This window comes from Odocoileus virginianus, unplaced genomic scaffold (genome assembly GCF_023699985.2).
Source record: "Odocoileus virginianus isolate 20LAN1187 ecotype Illinois unplaced genomic scaffold, Ovbor_1.2 Unplaced_Contig_8, whole genome shotgun sequence".
Classification (NCBI taxonomy): Eukaryota; Metazoa; Chordata; class Mammalia; order Artiodactyla; family Cervidae; genus Odocoileus; species Odocoileus virginianus.
Window position 1 is genome coordinate 1,070,133 of NW_027224325.1, and position 22,146 is coordinate 1,092,278.

General features: G+C 37.6%; 2 protein-coding genes and 1 long non-coding RNA gene across 10 annotated transcripts in view; 2 read left to right on the plus strand and 1 right to left on the minus strand.

Annotated features, from left to right (window-relative positions):
• Window positions 1-16,621, plus strand: part of RSBN1 (round spermatid basic protein 1) — a 43,099-nt gene extending 26,478 nt beyond the window's left edge. The window contains exons 3-8 of one of the 4 annotated variants that reach the window (XR_002316672.2): window positions 1,578-1,715; window positions 2,272-2,414; window positions 9,916-10,083; window positions 11,278-11,386; window positions 12,012-13,467; window positions 14,537-16,621. Coding sequence is in view for 3 of the 4 variants with exons in the window: in XM_070463865.1 (XP_070319966.1) it covers window positions 1,578-1,715; window positions 2,272-2,414; window positions 9,916-10,083; window positions 11,278-11,386; window positions 12,012-12,485 (1,032 nt within the window). In the remaining variant the exon portion in view is untranslated. Of the gene's footprint in view, window positions 1-1,577; window positions 1,716-2,271; window positions 2,415-9,915; window positions 10,084-11,277; window positions 11,387-12,011 lie in introns of all 4 variants that reach the window. The other 3 variants (XM_070463865.1, XM_070463866.1, XM_020907974.2) reach the window with 3 other exon arrangements.
• Window positions 4,194-10,039, minus strand: LOC110146952 (uncharacterized). The gene is made up of 2 exons (XR_011486384.1): window positions 9,951-10,039; window positions 4,194-5,150 (listed from the first exon to the last, which is right to left on the minus strand). It is a non-coding gene; the product is annotated as an uncharacterized lncRNA (long non-coding RNA).
• Window positions 16,622-18,811: 2,190 nt separating the features above from the next.
• PHTF1 (putative homeodomain transcription factor 1) overlaps window positions 18,812-22,146 on the plus strand; it is a 73,541-nt gene continuing 70,206 nt past the window's right edge. For 3 of the 5 annotated variants that reach the window (XM_020907990.2, XM_020908022.2, XM_020908014.2), the window contains exons 1-3: window positions 18,813-19,350; window positions 19,682-19,757; window positions 20,363-20,419. In XM_020907990.2, coding sequence (XP_020763649.1) covers window positions 19,713-19,757; window positions 20,363-20,419 — 102 coding nt within the window. In that variant the 5' untranslated portion in view covers window positions 18,813-19,350; window positions 19,682-19,712. Of the gene's footprint in view, window positions 19,351-19,681; window positions 19,758-20,362; window positions 20,420-22,146 lie in introns of those variants that run through there. The other 2 variants (XM_020908007.2, XM_070463868.1) reach the window with 2 other exon arrangements.

Sequence of the window (22,146 nt, forward strand, 5' to 3'; positions counted from 1 at the left end):
ATCAATACCAAAGTTATATCTGCTTTAGTTGTTTAGGGTGCTTGTCTTAGAAAGGTTAGAATAATGCTTGCTTAGAAAAACTTCCTTACCTCTATATCACATAATATATTCTTTTTCCCAGACTGCCTCCCCTGACTTTTAATAGCATGATGATCATACAAACAAATGGAATGTAATTCATACAAATATATGCAAGGTAATTCTGGTCTGGGATCACCTAAGGAGATCTGGGGGGAAAGATTCATAAGGAATTAAGAAATGACTGCTACTTGATAACAAGATCTCAGACCTTTTGTGTGTGTGTTTGTATGTGTATGTGTAGGATGACATTAAATTGTCTACAGAAAAAAAAAGCAGTGGGATGATTCTGAAAACACTCCTAAAAAACTAGCAGTAAAGAACTGTAAGAAATACTAGAAGGTCCTTTATTCTTTCTGTTAAGCAAAATAGGCAGTTTTTGAAACAGTATCAATTGTCTTTAAAAAAAATTTTGACTGTTCAGTAGAGACCTACCTTTTAAAAGTATAATTATATATTAGGCTTTCAACTTAATCTGCATCTTACATAAGGTAGAAAATGCTAAGTTACTGAACCAAGGTGGAATGCTGGTTAGAATCTAGTGTTTAAGTCATCTGTATGTACAGAATCTGTCTCTCCATTTGAGAAACAATTCATTCTGAATTGGAGGTTGGAGTATTAAGAACATACATGATATGACTAGAATTAATATCAGCTTGTATTGTATTGTTGGTAGATTCTTCCTGAAGGTTAGGATTCTCTGGGCTTCGTATTTCTTAGAGCTGCTTAGAACATGCCTTAAGCTTACTAGAGAGTTGATAACAAAATGTCTATGTGCTTGCAGGTAACATTAGATTATTATAAGAGTACTCAGGAAGGCTTCAGAGGAAAAGTCTAGAACTGATCTCTGACAGTTAAGATTTAGGTTGACAGAAAAGAAGACGTTCCAAGAAGGCAGACTCAAGAGAAAAATCACTGCAGGTAGATGCAAGTTTGGCATAAATTGGTTAGAAAAAATGATGAGCCTACTTGGGTGGAGAATCTTATATGGAAGTGATGAGAGATTGGTTTTGATAATAGTCATCCTTCTATCTGGCTTGATGTGAAAGCTTTCAGCCTAGGGACTACAAAATGAATATGGAAGATTAATTTGACTTTTTTGTCAAATTGATAGTCTTTTTTGTTTTTTTTTTTCCTGTCCTGTCAGTTTAACTATTTATTTACCGATTTATTTATTCCTAATAAAGATCACAAGTGTTTAAAGAGTTAAAAATCATCATTCCCAGAGAAATTTAAGTATATCTTAATGTTTTCGGTATTTCCTTGAGATTTCCCTGGGACCATGGACTGACTTGCATTTTGGAATTTCTATTTGTGGTTCATATGTCAATATATTTGTCAGTGTGCCAGGGTGCCTTTCTGTAACTGTTGATTTTATCCAAGGTACTGACCATTGAATTCTTAGTATGTAAAAGAAATAGGAACATTGGAAACAATACGCTGTCCTGATTCTTATAGTATACTTCACTCCTTTCCGCCCCCCTTTCGTTTCATCTCAGGTCAACAGGACATACTGCTGTGGCACCTACCGAGCAGGTCCTATGCGGCAGATAAGTCTCGTTGGAGCAGTAGATGAAGAAGTTGGTGATTATTTCCCAGAGTTCCTTGATATGTTAGAAGAATCACCATTTCTGAAAGTGAGTGTTTTTCAGATTATTAAAGTTCTGATCACTATTTAAATGGATACTTTGCATTAAAAAATTTTAAGCTAATTGTAGGGGCTTCCCAGGTGTCGCAGTGGTAAAGAATCTGCCTGCAATGCAAGAGGCACAAGAAATGCAGGTTCAATCCCTGGGTCAGGAAGATTCCTTGGAGGAGGAAACGGCAACCTGCTTCAGTATTTTCGCCAGGAAAATTCTGTGAACAGAGGATAGACTGACAGGCTACGGTCACTGGGGCCACAGAGTCAGACATGACAGAGTGACTAAACACATGCATACACAAGCTAATCTTATCTGTTAAAATTCAGTTTTATCCCATATTTTGAAGATAAATGTTCAGAAAATTATTTAAGTAAAATACTTAACTTCACTGATTCTTTTTTACATATAAATTACTATCTAATACAGCATTATTTTTCTTCTTATACACACACAAAATAAGCTTCCTAAAGCTTTCTTTTGGATGTGAGGGGTTAACTTGTAAGTAATCTAAAAAATTTCCTTTAACGTGACTTATTCTTCTGACTTCCAGATGACTTTGCCCTGGGGTACACTTTCCAGCCTTCGACTCCAGTGTAGGTCCCAGAGTGATGATGGGCCCATCATGTGGGTCAGGCCAGGAGAGCAGATGATCCCTACAGCAGACATGCCAAAGTCACCCTTCAAAAGACGACGGTAAACAGTGGTTTTTCTCAGATCAACAAAAGCCCTTTTTTAGTTGGTTGCTTATAGAAATGATTGAGAGTTGAGCAGTTTGAAAACCATTTTTTTCTGATTTATTTAAAGAGCTGTCTTAAGTAAATCTCTTTTAGTTGTCAGTTCCTTAGTCCAGTTCACTCATTACACAGATACCAGAGTGAGGCATCCTTTTAAAAATTAAAAAAAAAAATCCTTCTATTCTTAAAACCTAGGTTCTAATTGCCTGCGAATAAATGTCCAAACTCCTTTGTGTGGTTGACAAGGTTCTGTCATCATCTGGCTCTGAAAGTATCTCTTCTAGGTGTATCTGCTTTTAGTCTGGTCCAGTCACACTGAATTCTGTTTCTAAACCATGGTCTTTCACATCTGTGTGCTTTTGCCCTGCTCTTTTTACTTGGAGTAGCATCCCTTCATCATCTTCCTTTCTACCTGATATACTCTTAATGAATTTTCAAAACTCAACTTGGATGTCACTTCCTTTGTGAAACTTTTCTTTGTTCCCTTAAACAATTGGTCATTCCCTTCTCTGTGCTCACACATCATTCTGTTTGTTAATAATCTGTTGACAAGTTTTTGGTTTTTACTATAAATTTTAACCTTTTTGAGGACAGTCTAATTCTTCATAGCACATAGCAAGTGATCGGTGTTTGCTGAGTAAAACCAGTGATGTATAGTAATTCATATTGGCCTAACATTTTTTTTTGTTTGAAGCAAAATTTGTTTAAAACAAATGTAGATTAACTTACTTTAGGACTGTGAGAACAAATGTCATTTAATGAGACTGAATATTGCATATATTTGCTTAGATTATGGAAATAGGAACTCAATATTAAGTACTCCAAAATGAGTTTTAACAGATTAGCTTTAGACCTTACTTTAAAACTCAAAGAAAAGTAATACTAGAGTTAAGTATGGATAACCTTAGTACTTGGCGATAATTATGAAAATAGTTTATAAAAACTATAAACACAAGGTGGTAGCATGATAGAACATGGCAATAAACCAAAACTTCAGCACATTGCTAAACCACAGCAGTTTTTGTACCTCATAATGATGAATCTTGATATTCTAAATTCTTAAGTATTGTATATATTTTTTTATTCTATAATCTTTCCCCAAAGGAAATAATTGTTTGGTTTCCTGATTGGTATAAACTTAAAAAACAAACACCAGATAACAGAAAAAAAGTAAAAAGGCAAAAAATATCTATAATCCCACTCATTTAGGCATGTTAACCTTTCAAATTTTGGTCTATATTCGTTCATAAATTTTCTTTGTACACAGATGAATTCCTTCTTTACATGATTATTACTTAAAAATGTGTCTTATTAAGATGCAGCCATATCATCATTTCTAAATGACTATGTAGTTTTTTGACTGTATGGTTGTATCACGGTTTATTTTACCAATTCTTTATTAGTGTAAATTTTTTAGTATGTTGATGAATGATACTTGGTAAACATGACAGTGCTGTGCTGGAACCAGTTTATACCAGCTAATAGGGCCAATATTAGCCTCGTAATTCCACATTGAGTGAGATCACATGAATAGCTTGAAATTGGCCATGTTGGGAGTATTTATAACACAGAAATCAGCGAATAAGCTATAGGTTGGTACAAAAGTTATTGCAGTTTCGGACTGTGAATTTTAAATGATTTTAACTAGGCTCAAACACTCCTTATTAGTCAAAATAGGAACCATTACAGTCAACAACAGCTGTACAACCACCAGTGTACTACAACATACAACAACCAATGAAAAATAAGTTTATTTATTTCTGTAGCATAAAAATCCATGCTTGGGGATCAGCAAACTCTTGGAAAGCATTTTCTGCCTCCTGCTGGTTGTGGAAGCATTTTCCCTGCAAAAAGTTGTCAAGATGCTTGAAGAAGTGGTAGTTGGTTGGCAAGAGGTCAGGTGAATATGGCAGATGAGGCAAAACTTCGTAGCCTAATTCATTCAACTTTTGAAGTGTTGGTTGTGAGACGGGTGGTCAGGCATTGTTGTAGAGAAGAATTGGGCCCTTTCTGTTGACCAGTGCCAGCTGCTTGCATTGTAGTTTTCCATGATTTCAGAGGTAATGATTTTGCTAGGATTCAAAAACTTGTAGTGGATCAGACCGGCAGCAGACCACCAAACAGTGACCATGACCTTTTTTTGGTGTAAGTTTGGCTTTGGGAAGTGCTTTGGAGCTTCTTCTCGGTCCAACACTGAGCTGGTTGTCACCAGTTGTCATATAAAATCCACTTTTCGTCACACATCACAATCCAATCGAGAAATGGTTCATTGTTGTGTAGAGTAAGAGAAGATGACACTTCAAAAGGATGCTTTTTTTGATTTGCAGTTAACTCATGAGGCATTCACTTAGCGGGCTTTTTCATCTTTCCAACTTGCTTCAAATGCCAGATAACCATAGAACGGTCAAGGTTGAATTCTTCGGCAACTTCTTGTGTAGTTATACAAGGATCAGCTCTGATGATTCTTTCAGTTGGTTGCTGTCACCTTCAAATGACTGGCCACAGTGCTTCTCATCTTCAAGGCTCTTGTCTTCTTTGCAAAAACCCCTTGAACCACTGCTGTGTTCTATGTTTGTTCGTAGTTCCTGTGCCACATGTGTTGATGTTGCGAGTTGTCTCCTGCTTTACAACTCATTTTGAACTCAAATAAGAAAATTGCTCAAATGTGCTTTTTGTCTAACATTATTTCTATAGTCTAAAATAAATATAAAATAAACAGCAAGTAATAAGTCATTAGCAAAAAACATAAAGCAAGAAATGCACATTAAAATGATGTATAACATAATCACATTTATTTAAGAATGTATTCCAATATCAAATGGCAAATTTCAACAATGCAAAACCACAATTACTTTTGCACCAACCTAATACAAATCAGCCATCTCCCCCACTAAAGCCAGTTGCTAAACATGTATGGTACATCATTGTGGCTGGCTAGTGGGTTGACTGGCTGGTTGGTTGATAGGTAGGTAGGTAGGTAGGTAGATATTTTTTGTGTATATGCATGTTTATTTTCTTAGTAGAAATTGCTAAAGGCTCAAAGTATTTACAGATTTCTAAATGACTTCCAGAAATGTACCAATTTATATTTCCACCCACATAGTAAGATAGTACCCTTTCCCCCGTACCCTCCACTAATATTCTCTTTTTTCATCTGAGACAAAAATATGTTATTTTAATTTGCCTTTTTTGAGGGTTTTGAATTTCTTCTGTGATACCCTTTTAATTTTCTTTACTTATATTTCCATTGGGATGTTGTTTCTTTTCTCTTTACTTACAGAAAGTTGTATTCATATGTTGTCAGATTTATCTTTTCCTCTGAGATTTTTCTTAGTGGCAAATTTAGAAAGGCCTTCTCTCATTTAGTGTTACAAAATACTCACATTTTCTCCTAGTTACATGTGATTTCAGTATTATGTATTTAACCTGGTGTTGATTTCAGTATAGAGGGAGAGATTCTGTTTAACATTCTTTCCAAGTAATTAGACAGTTGTACCCACATTGTTTATTTAACAATTTATTATTTCTCCACTAATCTGAGGTACTATCCAATTTAATTTTTATTGGGATTATATATTCTTAAGAGAGGCATCAAAAGCACTTTGAATTAGAATGAGTAAATCAGAATTTAAACAGTAATGTCATCTTTATGTGTTATTGAGAATGTCCTGTTGCTGAAAATGATGAAATTAATGTAGAAGCTGTTTAGTTATCAAGGGCACTGCAAATGAAGATGATCTTTAAATTTATGAACTCTAGAGTTAAAGAAATATATGCACAGGGTTTTAAAACATCAAACAGTATAGGGGGTTTATAATTTAAAAAAAATCCTGGCCAGCTTTTCCTCCAGATGCAAGGACCTTTTTTCACCAGCGGCACGAGTGTTTTCTGCCCCCACGGCACGCTGGGCAGGGGCTCCTCCCGCTGGGGCTCGTCCAGACAGTCAGCGCCTCTTCCTCCAGCCCCTTCCTCCCCTGGCGCTTTCTGTCAACTCTGCTTATACACTGTTGACGTTAATTCATCTTCTGTTTTAAAACTGTAATTAGGCTCTCTATGCTTTGTCAAGAGGAGTATTCTAAAATTTGAAAGTCAGTAAATGGCATTTAAAGTAATATGGATAGCAAGTTTATTGGAGGCTAAAATTCGTTTATTCTAAGGTTCGAGTGGTTTGTTGTCACTCAAAGGAATAATAAACAAAAGGATCTTTTCTATATTTCACCTAGATACTGAAAATCATGCCACATTTTAGTTTGGTTCATATTTGGATCTTGCTGGTTATTTTTGAATTGTTCTGTTTTTCTTATTGTTTCTGATTGCCTTTTTTGAGGGGATTCTATACACTTTTCTTGACCATATTTCCAATACCTTCTATTCTTTCTGTTGTTTAAGATTGGGCTTCCCTAGTAGCTCAGACAGTAAAGAATCTGCTTGCAAAGCAGGAGACCTGTAATCCCTGGATTGGGAAGATCTCCTGGAGAAGGGAATGACAGCCCACTCCAGTATTCTTGCCCAGAGAATTCCATGAATAGCGGAGCCTGGTGGGGCTATAGTCCAAGGGGGTCACAAAGACTTCTTTCTAAAATCACACTAGCTTTATGCATGGCTTTGGCTAGTGCTTCTTTTTGGCTTTTTTTTTTTTTTTAAATAGCTTCTTTGAGGGAGACTGTTGTTAGTTACATTGCATTCTTTGCTTTTATCATACCCTCAAGAATCCAGAATTTCAACCATACTATCTGGTCTAATACATCCCTTTTTACCTGGAAATGTTTTGGAGCTCTGTGTTTTTTCACCTCAGTGTGAAAAGCTTATTTCACAGTTATCTACCTAGTAGTTCCCATTTAATGCTTTTCTACTTTAACTTACGGTTGTCTTTTTTCTGGGTTTATTTCTTTTTCTGCTTGATCACATACTCATTATAGTCTAAGAAAATGAAGGTATTGAGTGATCATAATGTCTGAAAATTTCTTTTTCTGTTGTTAAATATGACCTGTAGTTTAGCTGGAGTCTACAAGGTGTATTTTCCTTAGGATATTTTAACATTGCCCCAATGTCTTCTGGTATCTAATATTGTTTATGAGAAATCTTAATGCCAGTGTCATCATTGTTCTTTTGTAAGTAACCTATTTTCTTTTCCTCTCTGGGAGCTTAGTTTCACAATGACACATCTGTGCTTGGGTTTTTAATTCCTATTCTTATGTTTTAATCCTTTTTGTTGTTTGGTGGGTTCCTTAAAGTTAAAAATTCATGTCTTCTTTCATTTCTGGAAATTTTTCTTGTTTAGTTGCTTCAGTAATCTCTTCATTTCTCTATTATTTGTTTCTTTTGTTGCTTGTAACCAAAACCATTGGTTTTGGAAACTGCTGTTGGTTGAATAATAGATCTCCCAGTTTGATTATCCTCATATTTCTTATTATCTTTCCGCTTTCGATTTTGGTGCATTTACTTGACATTTGTCTTCTGACAAAATTCTTAAATTTCAGTGTTGTTTATTTTGGTGTTTTTCAGGCTGCTATAGACTGTCTTCACGTCTCTGGTGATTCTTGGTTGACTTGTTTCTATTTAGAAATAAAAGCATTGGGCTTACTGGGCATGCTTTTTGTATTTCAGTAAGGCTTGTCAATAGGTAGGTTTCACTTTAGAGTTAACAGACACAGAAGTGGACATTAAAGGATATGTCCAAATGCCAGAGGATTGTGTGAGTTTATATAGTAAGTTCGATGTGTTTAGAAAAGAGCATGCAGGATTTTTTGGCTGAAAGTTTTATCAGAATGGTTTTGGTACAGGCAACAAAATTGATTCAAACTGGTTCATAAAATAAAACGTTGTCTTGTGTTTCAGGAAGTTCAGAGAGGTTGACTCTAGGCAGCTTATAGTCAGTGGCTCAGTGTTGTCAGCGAGGAACGAGGTCTTTTCCTTCACTTTCCTCTGTCCTTCTCCCTGCCTAGGCCCTCTGTTTACAGTGGCTTCCTCTATGGTTGCTGCTGGATGGCGATAGCAGTTCTAGGTGTACGTCTGGATCTGGTTAGAGCTAAAGAAAGAAAAGAGTGTTTTCTTTTACGACTTTCTTAGGAGCCAGGGAGCTTCCCAGAAGTCTTAGCAGATTTCCTCTCATATTGCTAGCCAGAATTGGTTTGTGCTTATTCTTATATCATTCACTGGCAAGGGGAATGAACTTAACATAGTTTGCCAGAACTCATCAGGATCCATCTCTGCAGCTTGTGAATGAGGGTAGGGACAGAGACCTAATAAAAACTAGAGTTCTTTCAAAGAAATTAAGGTCAGAGATAAATGCTGGTGGGTCACCTACACTGCCCTCTGTATGAGTTTAAATACCTGACCACATTTCTGCCACTGGAGTGGCAGGTGACAGGTTTATTTGCAGAATTTCACTTTACTTGCTCTTTTTTCAGCTGTACTTTCTTTCTGTCCATTATCCTCATTTTATTAACCTTTGAGCTGCCGTTCCCTTCTGGTTGAGTCCAGCCCTGTAGCTTTCTCGCCTCACTTTCGTTAGTCCAGAAACACCTTTATCATCTTCCAGAAATGTGTTGATGGTGTTCATTTACTGATTCATTTTCTTTTGTTGCTAAACATTCATTCCTTTACTGTCACCTTTAGATGATTATATTTAGAAGGTTTTGAGCACACAAAAAGCAGAAGATAATGTAGTAAACTCCCATGTATTCAATAGCAACAGTTACCAATTCATAGCCAGTTCTGTTTCATCTATAATCCCATCCATTCCTTCACTTCTGTTCCCCACCCTTACTGCATTAACTTGAAGTCTTTTACTTCCATTTTCATGTGGAAGGAGATGTAGATGCTCAGGTTGCCATCTTCAGTTAAGTCTAGTAGAATGCTTTGAGACTTAAAAATGACTCCAGGTATAAGAAACATACAGCCTTGAATTCTGAATCAAATTTTCTGTTACTAGGCAACTCATCTTTTGGTAATTTCTTATTTCATGTTAGAGTACAGCCAATTAACAATGTTGTGATAGTTTCAGGTGGACAGCAAAGGGACTCAGCCACACACATACATGTATCCATTCTCCCCTAAACTCCTCTCCATCCAGGCTTGCCACATAACATTGAGCAGAGTTCCCTGTGCTATATAGTAGGTCCTTGTTGGTTATCCATTTTAAATAGAGCAGTATGTACATGCTAGAGAGCTATATATATTTGTCTATTTATTTATAGTGTTTGTATATTCAAACACCACATTTGTGCCAGATCAGGATAACAGCTGTCATATTATCAAGACATCATGACTGAGAAAAGGAGGTCACCCCATTCAGCATTACACTATGGCATGTCAGATGCTGATGATCGAAATCGCTGAACCTTCTCAACCCTCATTTAAGATTTGGTATTTTAGTAGACTTTTTTGTCTTACTGCTGTTAATTTTTTATGTTGCTGCTTTCTTCCTCCTCATTATTTTGAAACCAAATTGACTACAGATCAATGAATGAAATTAAAAATCTCCAGTACCTACCTCGGACCAGTGAACCCCGGGAAGTCCTCTTTGAAGACAGGACAAGAGCTCATGCTGATCATGTAGGTCAGGGGTTTGACTGGCAGAGTACGGCTGCTGTTGGGGTTTTGAAAGCTGTACAGTTTGGTGAATGGTAAGTTAATGGACCTCAATTGCAAGATTGAGTCCACATTTTCTTAAGGCAGCATTAACCAATTTGAAAAGTTGGAAATAGTTTTAATTGTGGTAAAATACACGTAACAAAATTAAAATGAAATCTTAACAATTTTTAAGTGTAGTAATGTTAAATATATTCACATTGTTGTAAACAAATCTCTAGAACTTTTTCATCTTGCAGAACTGTAACTGTATACCTTTTATTCAGTAACTTCCCTTTCTCCTCTCCCCCAGTTCCTGGCGAACATCACTCTATGAATTTGACCACTTTAAATACATCATATAAATGGAATCAAACAGTTGCTGTCTTTTTGTGATTTGACTTATTTCAGTTAGCATTGTATCCTCAAGGTTCATCCATATGGTACCGTGTGTCATAATTTCCTTCCTTTGAAAGGCTGAATAGTACTTCATTATATGTATATACTATGTTTTGTTTGTCCACTTGTCTGTCAGTGGACACTTGAGTTGCATCCACCTTTTGGCTTCTATGAACAGACATCTTTTCATACCCGTGCTTTCATTCTTTTGGGTATATACCCGGAAATGAAATTGCTAGATCATATAGTAATTCTATTTTTAATTTTGGGAGCAACAGCTATACTAGCTTTCTTAGAGGTTGCACCCTTCTACACTCAGTTAGGGCCTGGTTTTAACAAGGCTCAGAGCATATTTAAAAGCTGTATTTTATTTTGTTTTTCATATTTATGCCTTTAGCGTCTTCAATATTGTAGAGTTTGGTTTGATCTTTAGAATTAGAGTTCAATCACAGGTTGACAGTAATATTTAATTTAAGTTAAAGATTATTTTTTTTCCTACTCTATACTTTGAAAACTGGAATGTGTGGTATTTGTGTTTGAGATGTATTCTGTCCATTTCTTTCTGTCAAGATGATGACGTCTGGTGGCATGGAGATGGTGGGGCAAAGTGGTTAGATGATTTAGTCATTGATGTTTAAGTTTTATAACAGCTGATTTTAATTTTTTAAAAATTACTTTATTGATGTTTTATTTTTTTAAGTTGATAAAAGAAACAAATGTAAACTTTGTCCTTAGGTGTTATGCATCTATTTCTTTGCTAGTGTAGCAGTTCCAGGAACAGGAAGATTGAAATTGTCATCCTTTTCCATTATGAGATACTTGTTTCTAAAACTTAATTTTGTCAATCTTAGGAGTGATCAACCTCGCATAACCAAAGATGTGATTTGTTTTCATGCTGAGGATTTTACTGATGTTGTACAGAGACTTCAGTTAGACCTTCATGAACCTCCAGTTTCCCAGGTAAGAACTTTTGCTTTTTCATTGCTCTTTGAGTGAGATCTTGGAAATTAAGTATCTGTACTTATTTAATTTTGCATTTTATCTTTTAGTTGGATACATGGTATAGTGAATTTAATTTCATTTTAAAAGCTGTTTGTGGAGGATGTTGAAGATCATTAAAATGGAGCTTCCCAACCAGAATGCTTAGGGTCTCCCTTCAGTCATTGGGATGCCAAGTGGGCCTGAGGTGGTCAGAGGACCCAGGATGCTCAGTTTTGGCCATGAGCAGTCTCAGCTGTTAACTAAATTGCACTGTGTGCCCTCACCTACAAAAGGCTGGAAGACAGTGAAAGAAACAGATAAATGTTGCCCTGGCATGGGGCTAAGAATATTGATGTTTAGTTGCTTTTTGAATTATTTAATGATTCTGTAGGCCAGTCCTAATTTTAACCTGTACTTTGTTACTAGAAAAGTAGTAACATATGAGGAAAAATGTATCTCAGGAATTGTAGTAAATTGTATATTGTATAGTATTGTTTGGCTTTAATTTGAACCTACTGTTTTCCTGTGTTGATTATTTTATTTGACTTATTAATCTTTGCATATTTTACTTTAAAATCTCATGAAACTTTTTTCCTCTTTTTAGTGTGTGCAGTGGGTGGATGAAGCAAAACTAAACCAAATGAGGCGGGAAGGCATTCGTTATGCTAGAATTCAGCTGTGTGACAATGATATCTACTTCATCCCTAGAAATGTCATTCATCAGTTCAAAACAGTGTCAGCAGTGTGCAGCTTAGCCTGGCATATAAGGCTTAAACAGTATCACCCTGTTGTGGATGCCTCTCAGAACACAGAAGGCAGTTCTAATGTGGACTCTGATTTAACTGGAAAGCAAGAATTAGAAGTTGACTCCCAGTGTGTGAGGATAAAAACTGAATCTGAGGAAACATGCACAGAGACGCAGCTTTTGACAACTGCTTCATCGTCCTTCCCACCTTCATCTGAACTTAATCTACAGCAAGATCAGATGACTCAGTCTATTCCAGTGTTAAAGGTGGAAAGTAGACTGGACTCTGACCAGCAACACAGTCTACAGGACCATTCAGGCACTCCTGTGTGACATGTATATATTCAAACACATTTTTTAACTTTTTTAAATTTTGATGTGAAGTTATAGTTTTATAACTGGCTTAAGTTAAGTTTTATTGGAGAAATCTTGCCTATAATTCTATAAAGAGAAATGACATTCCACAAATGTCAAGCATATCTTTTTTACACAGATTATGCAAAGTTAAGAGTTGTATCTTATCCCGTTAGTACAGTATGTAATAGTGGGTCTGCTGCTACTTTCTGTTTTAAGGTGTGAGGTAACAATTCAATCTCTTCTTCAAATCAAAATGAGAATTCTCTGGAATAACAGATTCTTATTTGGTAAATTAATTCACTTCCTTTAATTTTATCTTGACTTGTCTCTTGCCATTTTTGCTGTTTTTATGATAGAAGATCAGATTCATGATTTAGTACTTGTGCTTTTATGGCACAGTTCCAATTTCTATGGTAAAAATGGCATAGGTTGCAGGAAAGAGGTCCTGCATCTTGTACATGGGCAAGTCATTTATTTAGTTTCAACCATAAAGAGCAGGTAGTTTCTAAGGAGTTCAGTGGCTCTCTGATTTCTTAACAAAAGAGAAAGCACAGCACTTTCTGATCCAAACTGGTTTTTTTTTTTTTTGTATCTGTTATTTAAAGCCCAGTGGATATTTCAATTAAAAATATCTAAAGATGAATAGTCCTTGGTCATTCATTCTCCATGGTTCATTAATCTCTTCTAGAATACTTGGTAACTATGGAAGATATTTTGGGTAAAAGAGATAATGTTGACATGATACTCTATATTGTTCTGCTTCCTAGCATCCTCACAATTTGTGTGGAGACTTTTGCTTCCTAAACTGATCATGAGTATCAAACTTATAGAATGATATCTATTTTTCAGATGAGGCTGCCATATTTTGTGCATGAAACTTAGGAAAAACTATTTTTGTCACCTAGCATCAACCTCTTCATGATAAAGATTGAGATACTTCAGTTCACAGTTTCAACTGGTGAATACCTGGGTTTATTTATTATTGCTCTGTGTTGCTACTGTCTAATAAAGAATATGGCACTAGATTTCATCCTGGAGTTTCAGGTAGCCTAATCCTTATTAGTGCCTGAATATTTAACAATTTTTTTTCTGAACAGGCACAGTTCATATAGCTAGTGTAGTCTTAACTTTCTGTTATTTTAGAATGTTAATGTGATACACATTTCACTTTCTCGTAGTTAATAATATGATAGGCCTTTTGCTTATTAAAGGAAGAGTACTCCCCACACCTAAGGCCAGATTCTTGTATCTACCTGGTTATAGTGCAATTTGGAGATTTTTTTTTTTTCCTGGAGAGTGAGATTTGGAATATTTACATTAACATAGGCAAAAAAAGATGCTGCTTTATTACGTCTGTCACCATGGAAACATAGCTGCATCTTTTGAAATACAAATATGAATTTTCTCTAAAATATTCTGAAATAGGTTAAATCTTATATAAATATTACTTTGTGCAATATTGTTGTGTAGTTAAACGCATATTAGCAAAGTATAGAGGTCACTGTGTAAACCGATAGAAAAGTAACCATCAGCAAATACTGCAGTGATTAGTTAGAATCTGTATTATTCCTTATATATATGTATATGTATGTATTCTCTGTTACAAAGGATGAAGACAAATAGAGAAACATTTCAGTGTAAACCATTTATGAATTGGAAGTGATGTTGGTTTTAGTTATCTTTGTAAATAAGGTAATTAGAATGGTATGAAGAGTAATGTGATTATTGCAGGGGTGTTTCGAAATCCTGGGTATAAATTTTAGGGTAAATTCTAGTTTACCAAGACTAGTTTTTAAGGGACCTGCCTTTGAGGGTGTTTTTTGTTATTTTAGGGGGAGGGGGTGAATCACTGAGTATGTGGGTTTGGGTTATTTCTTGTTTTTGTTTTTCTGTCCAGAAGAATTTCATAGAGCTTTACCAGGCTGTGCAAAGTAAAATTCTTCTCAGGCAACATTTGCTTTTCAAAATAATCATGAAGAACAAGATTGTTAAAGCAAAAACTTTTTATTTTTTTCTTGTCTTCCAAGATCCGATTTCCCCATCTCCCACTTGCCATCCAGCAAATGCCATCTGTCATCTAAGCTGGTCATCGCTAATAAACAAGGAGACTGTCTCCTGACAGCCAGCACTGTGTGTAATCAGGAGCCAGCGGATCCGCAAAGGCCTTCAATCAAAGACAGAGCCCCCTTTCTTTTTATAAAGCGTTCTACCCTCAACTCCAATATAACATACTGAAAGGGTATAGCGATGTTTAAAATCATGTACTAATAAATTCCTTGTATGTTAGAACTGCAATAGCACCGAGAGAGAAACATTTAGCTAGTAATGTATCTGGAAACTGAATGTCCTATGTGAGTATTAGATTTTAATAGCATGCTTGAAAGACTGATGAATATAAAAGCGCAAGTTTTGAGTTTGTTACTGCTTTAAAGCTGTATCCTAGTTTAGCGATACAAATGATAGCAACTTTTCTAAAATCATTAAATTATTTGGTTTGGTGGAGTGAGGCATGGAACAATCTGGCGTCTTCTGATTTGTAAAGTAGTGATGGCAGTGAAGTTGTAACTGAAGTTTAAGCTGATCTTCCTTTTTGGTATATTATCCGTTGTGCCAACTCTTTTGAGATTACTTGCAGAATGTGGCTATAAGTTTTAGTATTTTGTGGAGCAGAGGGATATTTTTTAAATGTGCTTATGGAAAAGGATCCAGTAAATGAGTATTCCTAACTTAGTAATTAGAATGATTTTATGGTATTCAACTAATCAGGAGAAAAGTCTTCCCCTTACCCCAGAAGTTATACTGTAATTACCAGGATGTACTCGGAGTAGGATTATGATTCAAAGAAGTAGCCCAAATTCATAAAGCAATAATAATAAAAATGACAGATTTGCTTTCCCCTCCAAAGTTTTAACTCTTTACAAAATGAATTCCTCGGCTTAACTGTACTTTTAATTTGCTAATTTAATACTTAGGATTTGTTTCACTGGTACTTTATTATTAATACTTTGAAATAAAAGACATCTGGAAGGTCCCCTTTCCCCTTAGAGACAGCTGGAATAACGACTAATATTAAAAGCTCTTGTAGGGGGAAAAAGGAGCTTATCAAATTATTTACTAAACCTTAGGAAAAGATGTTTTGCATCAGTCTTAATAGGTAAAAAGTTCATGCTTAGTGACTGGAGAGATTTTTGCTTATAGTTTTTCCCTCTATAAATACTGTCTAGAATGAAAGCTAATTTAGGAACAAGACTAACATTCAAAAAATCCTTAGTGCATATATTTTTAATTATTATTAGCTCATTATTAGATCATTTATTTTCATCTGTATTTGCCATTAAAATTTATTTGCATTTATATCTTTAGAATAATTGAGTTTGTGTCTTTTTATCATTGCTACAAGTTTTATAAAAAGAAACTTTCACTAGTACATGCCAGAGGTTCATATTTCTGCTAAGTATTAATTTTTTAAAAACAGATTGTCGCTGTATTTATTGGTCATGCAGTAAGTAGAGGAAATGTACAAGACAGATGTTTTTCTTTAGCACATGGACCTATCCTCATCCTGAAAGTTTGTTGCTTTAAAAGCAAGTATCTCTCCATAAATATTATGGCCTTCCATTTTCTTCATACATCTTTTAGGATTCACTTGTGCATGTAGTTGAGACCAGTGTCTCTTAATATAGCACTTTTCAATTCTCTCTAAAAAACTTATGTACTACTTCTATCACATGTTGTAAATTTTCATGTAATAGTGTTTTCTGTGACTAAACTCCATTTTGATTGGCAGCTAAGACTTTTTTTTCCTGTGGCTTTAATTTATCTAAGAGGTCTTTGCATATAGATGAAATGTATAATTTGCCTGGCGGACTATTTGCGTTTTGTGGCCTTAGTTTGTTTATTGACATTAATGAGTGTTTTAAAAAGGTTTTTAATGAATAGTCTTAAATCTAAATTTGTGTGAATAATAATCCTTTTAACACAGTGCTTTTTTGTAGCTGTCTAAGTGTGTTAAATTGTTAAGCTATTTCTTTGTAAAATAGGACAATGGAATGCATAGTTTTTTTTTTCCTGTAAAGTATTTTTTTAATAAACAAAGTCTGATTTGTCCTTTACTGATGTTTCATGACAAAATGAATAGCACATATGAATTCTAGCTACCCCGGAACCTGTTTTTAAAGTATTTATCCCTCTCTTCTCTGTTTTCTCTTATTTTGTACTATTTTAGAAAATCTTGACTTTTCTAAGGAAAAGGTTATAGATGCCAGGGTAAAATTTCATCCATATCAAGAGGCAGTTAGTTTGTGGGGAAGAAGGAAAACTATGCTTGGCATTGTGGCAGTTAACCCTCTTAACCACATAAATTGTTCTATATCTGAGAGAACAGTCTTAAATTTTTGATCTGGAGATGTTGGTATTTTTGAAAGTACATGCATGCAGTGTTAGTTAATGAACATACTCTTACAGACTTTTCAGATTTCATTGCTGTATTAAGTGACATAACTCAGTGGTTTTTTTCCTCATCAGTTCTTATTTGTGTGAACTTCTCATTAATTAAGGTACCTTTCCTAAGCACTGATAGCCCTTGCTTATGATTAGGAAAGGAAAAGGAAAGGAACTGATGTTTTTTGAGTAACTGTTGAGGAGATGGGGACGACAGGATGAGATGGTTGGATGGCATCACCGACTCAATGGACATGGGTTTGGGTGGACTCCGGGAGTTGGTGATGGACAGGGAGGCCTGGAGTGCTGTGGTTCATGGGGTCGCAAAGAGTCGGACACGACTGAGCGACTGAACTGAACTGAACATTTAATCATCACAGCCTTGAGTAGGAAGGTAACAATGCAGTCTCCGTAATACAGGTGAGAAAACAGGCTGTTAGACCGAATAAATTACCTGAAGTTACATAGTGGGAGCAGGCATTTGTGGGCTCAAAGCCCATGCTCTGTTCAGTAAGAGCCTTGGGGAGCACGGTAGCTTTGTGCATGGGGCTCCTGAAAGACGATTTGCTACTTAGTAGTTTTCCCTAGTTTTACCTGATTGCAGTTATTCCAGGAACTCCCCCTAAAGCCTCTCTGTGTGCTAATAAAGTAAAATGCTTAATTAGTCTAATTTTACGTCTTAAAGCAAATATTTAGATACACATAAAATGACTTTTTGATTAGTCATTCTTCCCGTGCTTTTCTTTAATCAGACGTTCCTCTTGAAACCCAACAGAAATTTTAGCTGTAAGGACAGGAAAAGCTGTCAAGAAGCAAAAGCAGAAAGGAAACCACTGCCAATGTGTGGAATATAAAAATAAGCCTGGGTAAAATGATTTTAAATTATTCTGTGGGAGTTACTTTTATCTTGGTAGGTTTTCCTCATCCGTGAAACGGGAATAGTAACTTCCATTTATGTCGATTTCCTAGCTAATCCGAAGTTAGCCAGCAAACATTTACAACTGCCCATCTTAGGCTTTCCAGACTGGTCTAATCATTGTCTCATTAGCTTTAAACGGACCCAAATGCTACCATTGCTAGCCAAGCAAGGTCACTGCTTCAATTGAGGTTAGAATCACCGTTAGAGTTCAGTGTTCCGTTAATGGCCAAAAAAAAAAAAGTATAGGAGAAGAAAAGCAGCTTGCTTAAAACCTTAACCTGTTCTTACATATTCATCTGACCGGTCCTTTCTCCTGACCTCTGTCAGCCTGCTTGAATTCTTAACCTACAAACAGTTCTTCCGCTCGCCACCTGCCCCTATCCTAATTGGGAAAGTGCCTTGGAACTGTCCTAAGCCTTGGCCCCTCTCTTCCTTTATTTACCCTTGAGCACCCAGAAAGCTGAAGTCCCAGAGCTGTTGGGAGGCGGGAGAGGTAGGGATTTAATAAGCCGCAGATTGCCAGGTCTTTCGTTGCAGAACAGCGTAAATTCATGAAAACATTTGTTCCTTCAGCAAAGGTTAAGAAACTGTAGGCCAGGCTCGTGCCAGGCCCTAGCTTCTGACCTCATGGTGCCCCCAGCCCATTGAGGAAGGCCGACAGTAAGTAATGAAGCACAAAGAAATATAAAACACAAGGAAAGCCGAGTGTTGCAAAGAAACGAACAGGGAACTATTGAAATATCTGGACCGACCTCCTTTAGATGGATGGCTGGGAAGTCATTTCTGAAGAAGTGACCTGAAGGGTGAGCTGCGGAAGCTGCTCGGGGGCCCCTACCGCCGCGGTGCAGCTCCCCAGCCCCTCGGTCCCGAAGCCTGGCGGAGGCTCAGCGGGAAGGCCCCGGGCCGGGGGCGGAGCCAACTTCACAGCAAACCCCGGAAAGCGGAAGCTGCAGCCCGGCTGCACCGTGGTCTGCGGAGCTGCTGCTGCTTCCCAGGTCTGGGTCGGCTGAGTCACGGCCCGGCCCGGCCCGGCCTGGCGAGGACGCGTGCCCGCCGCCCCGAAGCAGCTGCCACCCGGGCCCTTGGGACCTCTGCACTTGACTTTTCCGGCCGGGCACAAAACCTTCGGCCGTTGCCGTAGCGACTGGCAGTCTAGCGAATACCTCCTTCACTTTTTATCGCCCTCCTTTCTCAGTTCATTGTTTGGTTATTTTAGGGTCAGTCCGATGACCCTATAGGTCGGGCTTGGAGGGCGCCGGCTCTCTGGCAGCAGGCTGCCCTCGTCTGGGCGCTGGGCAGCCGGCTGCCTCCGAGGTTGGGGCGGCCTCCGTGGTCTCCATGGTAACGGCCCGGCCGGCGTCTCTGCCTCGGGGGGAAGATGCGGCCTGCAGGGTCCGCCGCCTCGCCCCCTGCCTCACGGGCGGGCCGGGGCCACTGAGAAGGAAGGTCCCGGCCGCCGGACGGCGGGGCATTGGTCACCAGGTGAGTGCCGGACCTTGGAGAGCGGAGGAGGTAGGGTGCGGGTCAGCTCCACCGACCTCCCCTCCTCTCTTGCTTTCCTGCATCCCTAAACACACCGGCACAAAATCTCTGAGAGAGGCTCCGGTCGCCGCTGCGCCAGAGGGATTTTTGTTGTTGATGTTGTTGTTTTTGGTATGCTCTTGTTTTTTTTTTTTTTCCTGGCAAACAGCCGGAAAACGAGACGGTCAGCAGCTTATGGAGAGGCTGAGAGAAGCGTTTTTTGACTTCTATCCAAACTGGGAAAGTACCTTTAAACTACTGGACTCACCGACTGGTTCTCCTTCGTTTTCAGTGAAAATCCCGTTCTCTGGCTGGAGACACAGATGGCCTCAAATGAAAGAGATGCTATATCGTGGTACCAAAAGAAGGTAATATCAGTGTATTTTTATTTGTAAAGCATGCTTCCTGCAGAAAGCTCCCACAAAGAATACCTATCATGTTAGTTTTTAATGAGTTTGGTAGTGCAGTGTATTCTTACATGGTATCTCAAATGGAAAGCCTAGTGTACAAGGTCACGAGGTCTTTTGAATTCAGTTCCAGGTCCTCGCATGAGATTTTCAACCTCCTGTCTCCAGACTACATTCACAGTGTCACAGCAGTGCTCTGAGATTTTACTTCTCATCAAATTGCTGTTTTTTTAGATATAAAACTTTTATCTGCACGGATCAGACTGTTATTGTCAGCAATCTTAATGAGCTGCCTGTTTTATTTCTGTTTAGTTTTCTGATACTTTTTAAGTGGAAATATCTTTTAAGATATTTAATTTGAAATATTTTGGACATTGCTTCCAGCTAAGTTTGGGATTTTGAAGGAAATAGTCCTTGGAAATAATAATTTATCCTAGCCTCAGAAAAGCACAGACATTTCCCAGATACCATATAGACACTTGAAATAGTTTCATGACTTTTGTGAGACTTGGCCTAAGTAAAAGAATTTCCTTTCCATCATTTAAGTAGCCTGCTTCTTATTTCAGATTGGAGCATATGATCAGCAGATATGGGAAAAGTCAATCGAACAGACTCAGATTAAGGTAAACTGATTTCTTTGATTTTTTTTTTCCACTTTGTTTTACTGCATTAATGTGTTGTAAGTACTGGATTGTACTTACTTTTTAAAAAAAATATATTTATTTATTATGTGGCTGTGTTGGGTCTGAGCTGTGGCATGTGGGATCTTCCTTGTGTCATGGGGGATCTTTCATTACGGCACGTGGATTCTCTATTTGCGGTGCAAGGGCTCAGTAGTTGTAGCACACAGGCTGAGTTGCTCTGTGGCATGTGAGATCTTAGTTCCCTGACCAGGGATGGAACCCATGTCCTTGCATTGCAAGGCAGATTCTTAACCACCGGACCGTCAGGGAAAGCCCTGTACTTACTTTTTAAAAAAAAAACTGCATTTATCCACTAAGGTATTCTTTGTTCTTTGAAGTTTATAAGGAAAACAACAGTATCAGTGGGATGATAAATGACGATTAACATTTGGCCTCCGTATGAGAGGAACAGAAAGGGGTAATTGGTCTATGATCAATTTGAAATCAAATATCCAGTATAAACGGAACTATAGCTCTTTAACTGGCGTAGTTAAGAGTTAGTTGTGGTAATACAAGGCCAGTTTGCTAGAGCTTCAAGGTTTTCAGGTGAAGCTGTGAAAATGAACTATCCAGGTTTTTTAGAGCACCTCCTCCTCCTCACCTCTCTCCTCCTTCCTTTTCTCCTTTACTCTTGGCTTTCGTCCCCCACCCCTCCCATTCCCTCTTCCTCTTTTTCTTCCTCTGCAAGTCAAATAAAATCCATTTGTTACCTGAATCACTTTTTCAGTTACTGGTTTAGAGTATGATCTTAGGTATTTCAGGTTCTTAAATGTTTTTCTACACTCCTTTTGGATCTGAGCAGTTTCTTGGAGTTACTTCATGCTAACCAAGCAACCAAAATTGATGTGTAATTCAGATGCCAGCTTATTAATTTATAATAGGGGAAGGAAGGGTTAAATAATCTAATGTTCCCAAACCAGAGCTGTGGGATCAATATGTGTTGCGGGAGTGGGGGGGTTGGGGGAATGGGAGTGTTGCAAATTTAGTCATGGAATTGTTGCTTGGTAGCCATATGTAATTGCATAGTCTTGAGAGATGTGGAACAGCCTCAAGACCATCCTGCCCTTAAAGAATGTCTATTAACCTTAATATTTAGATCTACAGATTTAGGCTCTTACCTCCTTGGAAAGTACTGAATAATGGCTGGCAGATTCTTGTTTTTGGACCTTTCTTTTTAAGAGATCTTTCCTTAGACCCTCTGTTAACAGTAAAAAAATATTTATGTCTGTGTGTTATGTTGCTTCAGTTGTGTCTGACTCTTTGCAACCCTATGGACTGTAGCCCACCAGGCTCCTCTGTCCATGGGATTCTCCAGGCAAGAATACTGGAGTGGGTTGCCATGCCCTCCTCCAGGGGATCTTCCCAACCCAGGGATCAAACCCATGTCTCTTATGTCTCCTGCATTGGCAGCAGGTTCTTTACCATTAGCACCACCTGGGAAGCCCAGTACAACTTAATAGTTTGTTCTGTTTATCCCCAAGTCAGATTGGTTGGGCTGGGACATTTAAATCTCAGCTGAAATACTTTCAGGGCATGTTCTTTTTATAAGCCAATCAGCTAAGAAATTATTAGAAATACATGGTACTTGGCTAACTTTTCACAATTTTGTATAGTCTCTGATGTTTTATATTAATAGGAGATGGGGTTAGGATGAATAAATCCTCCAG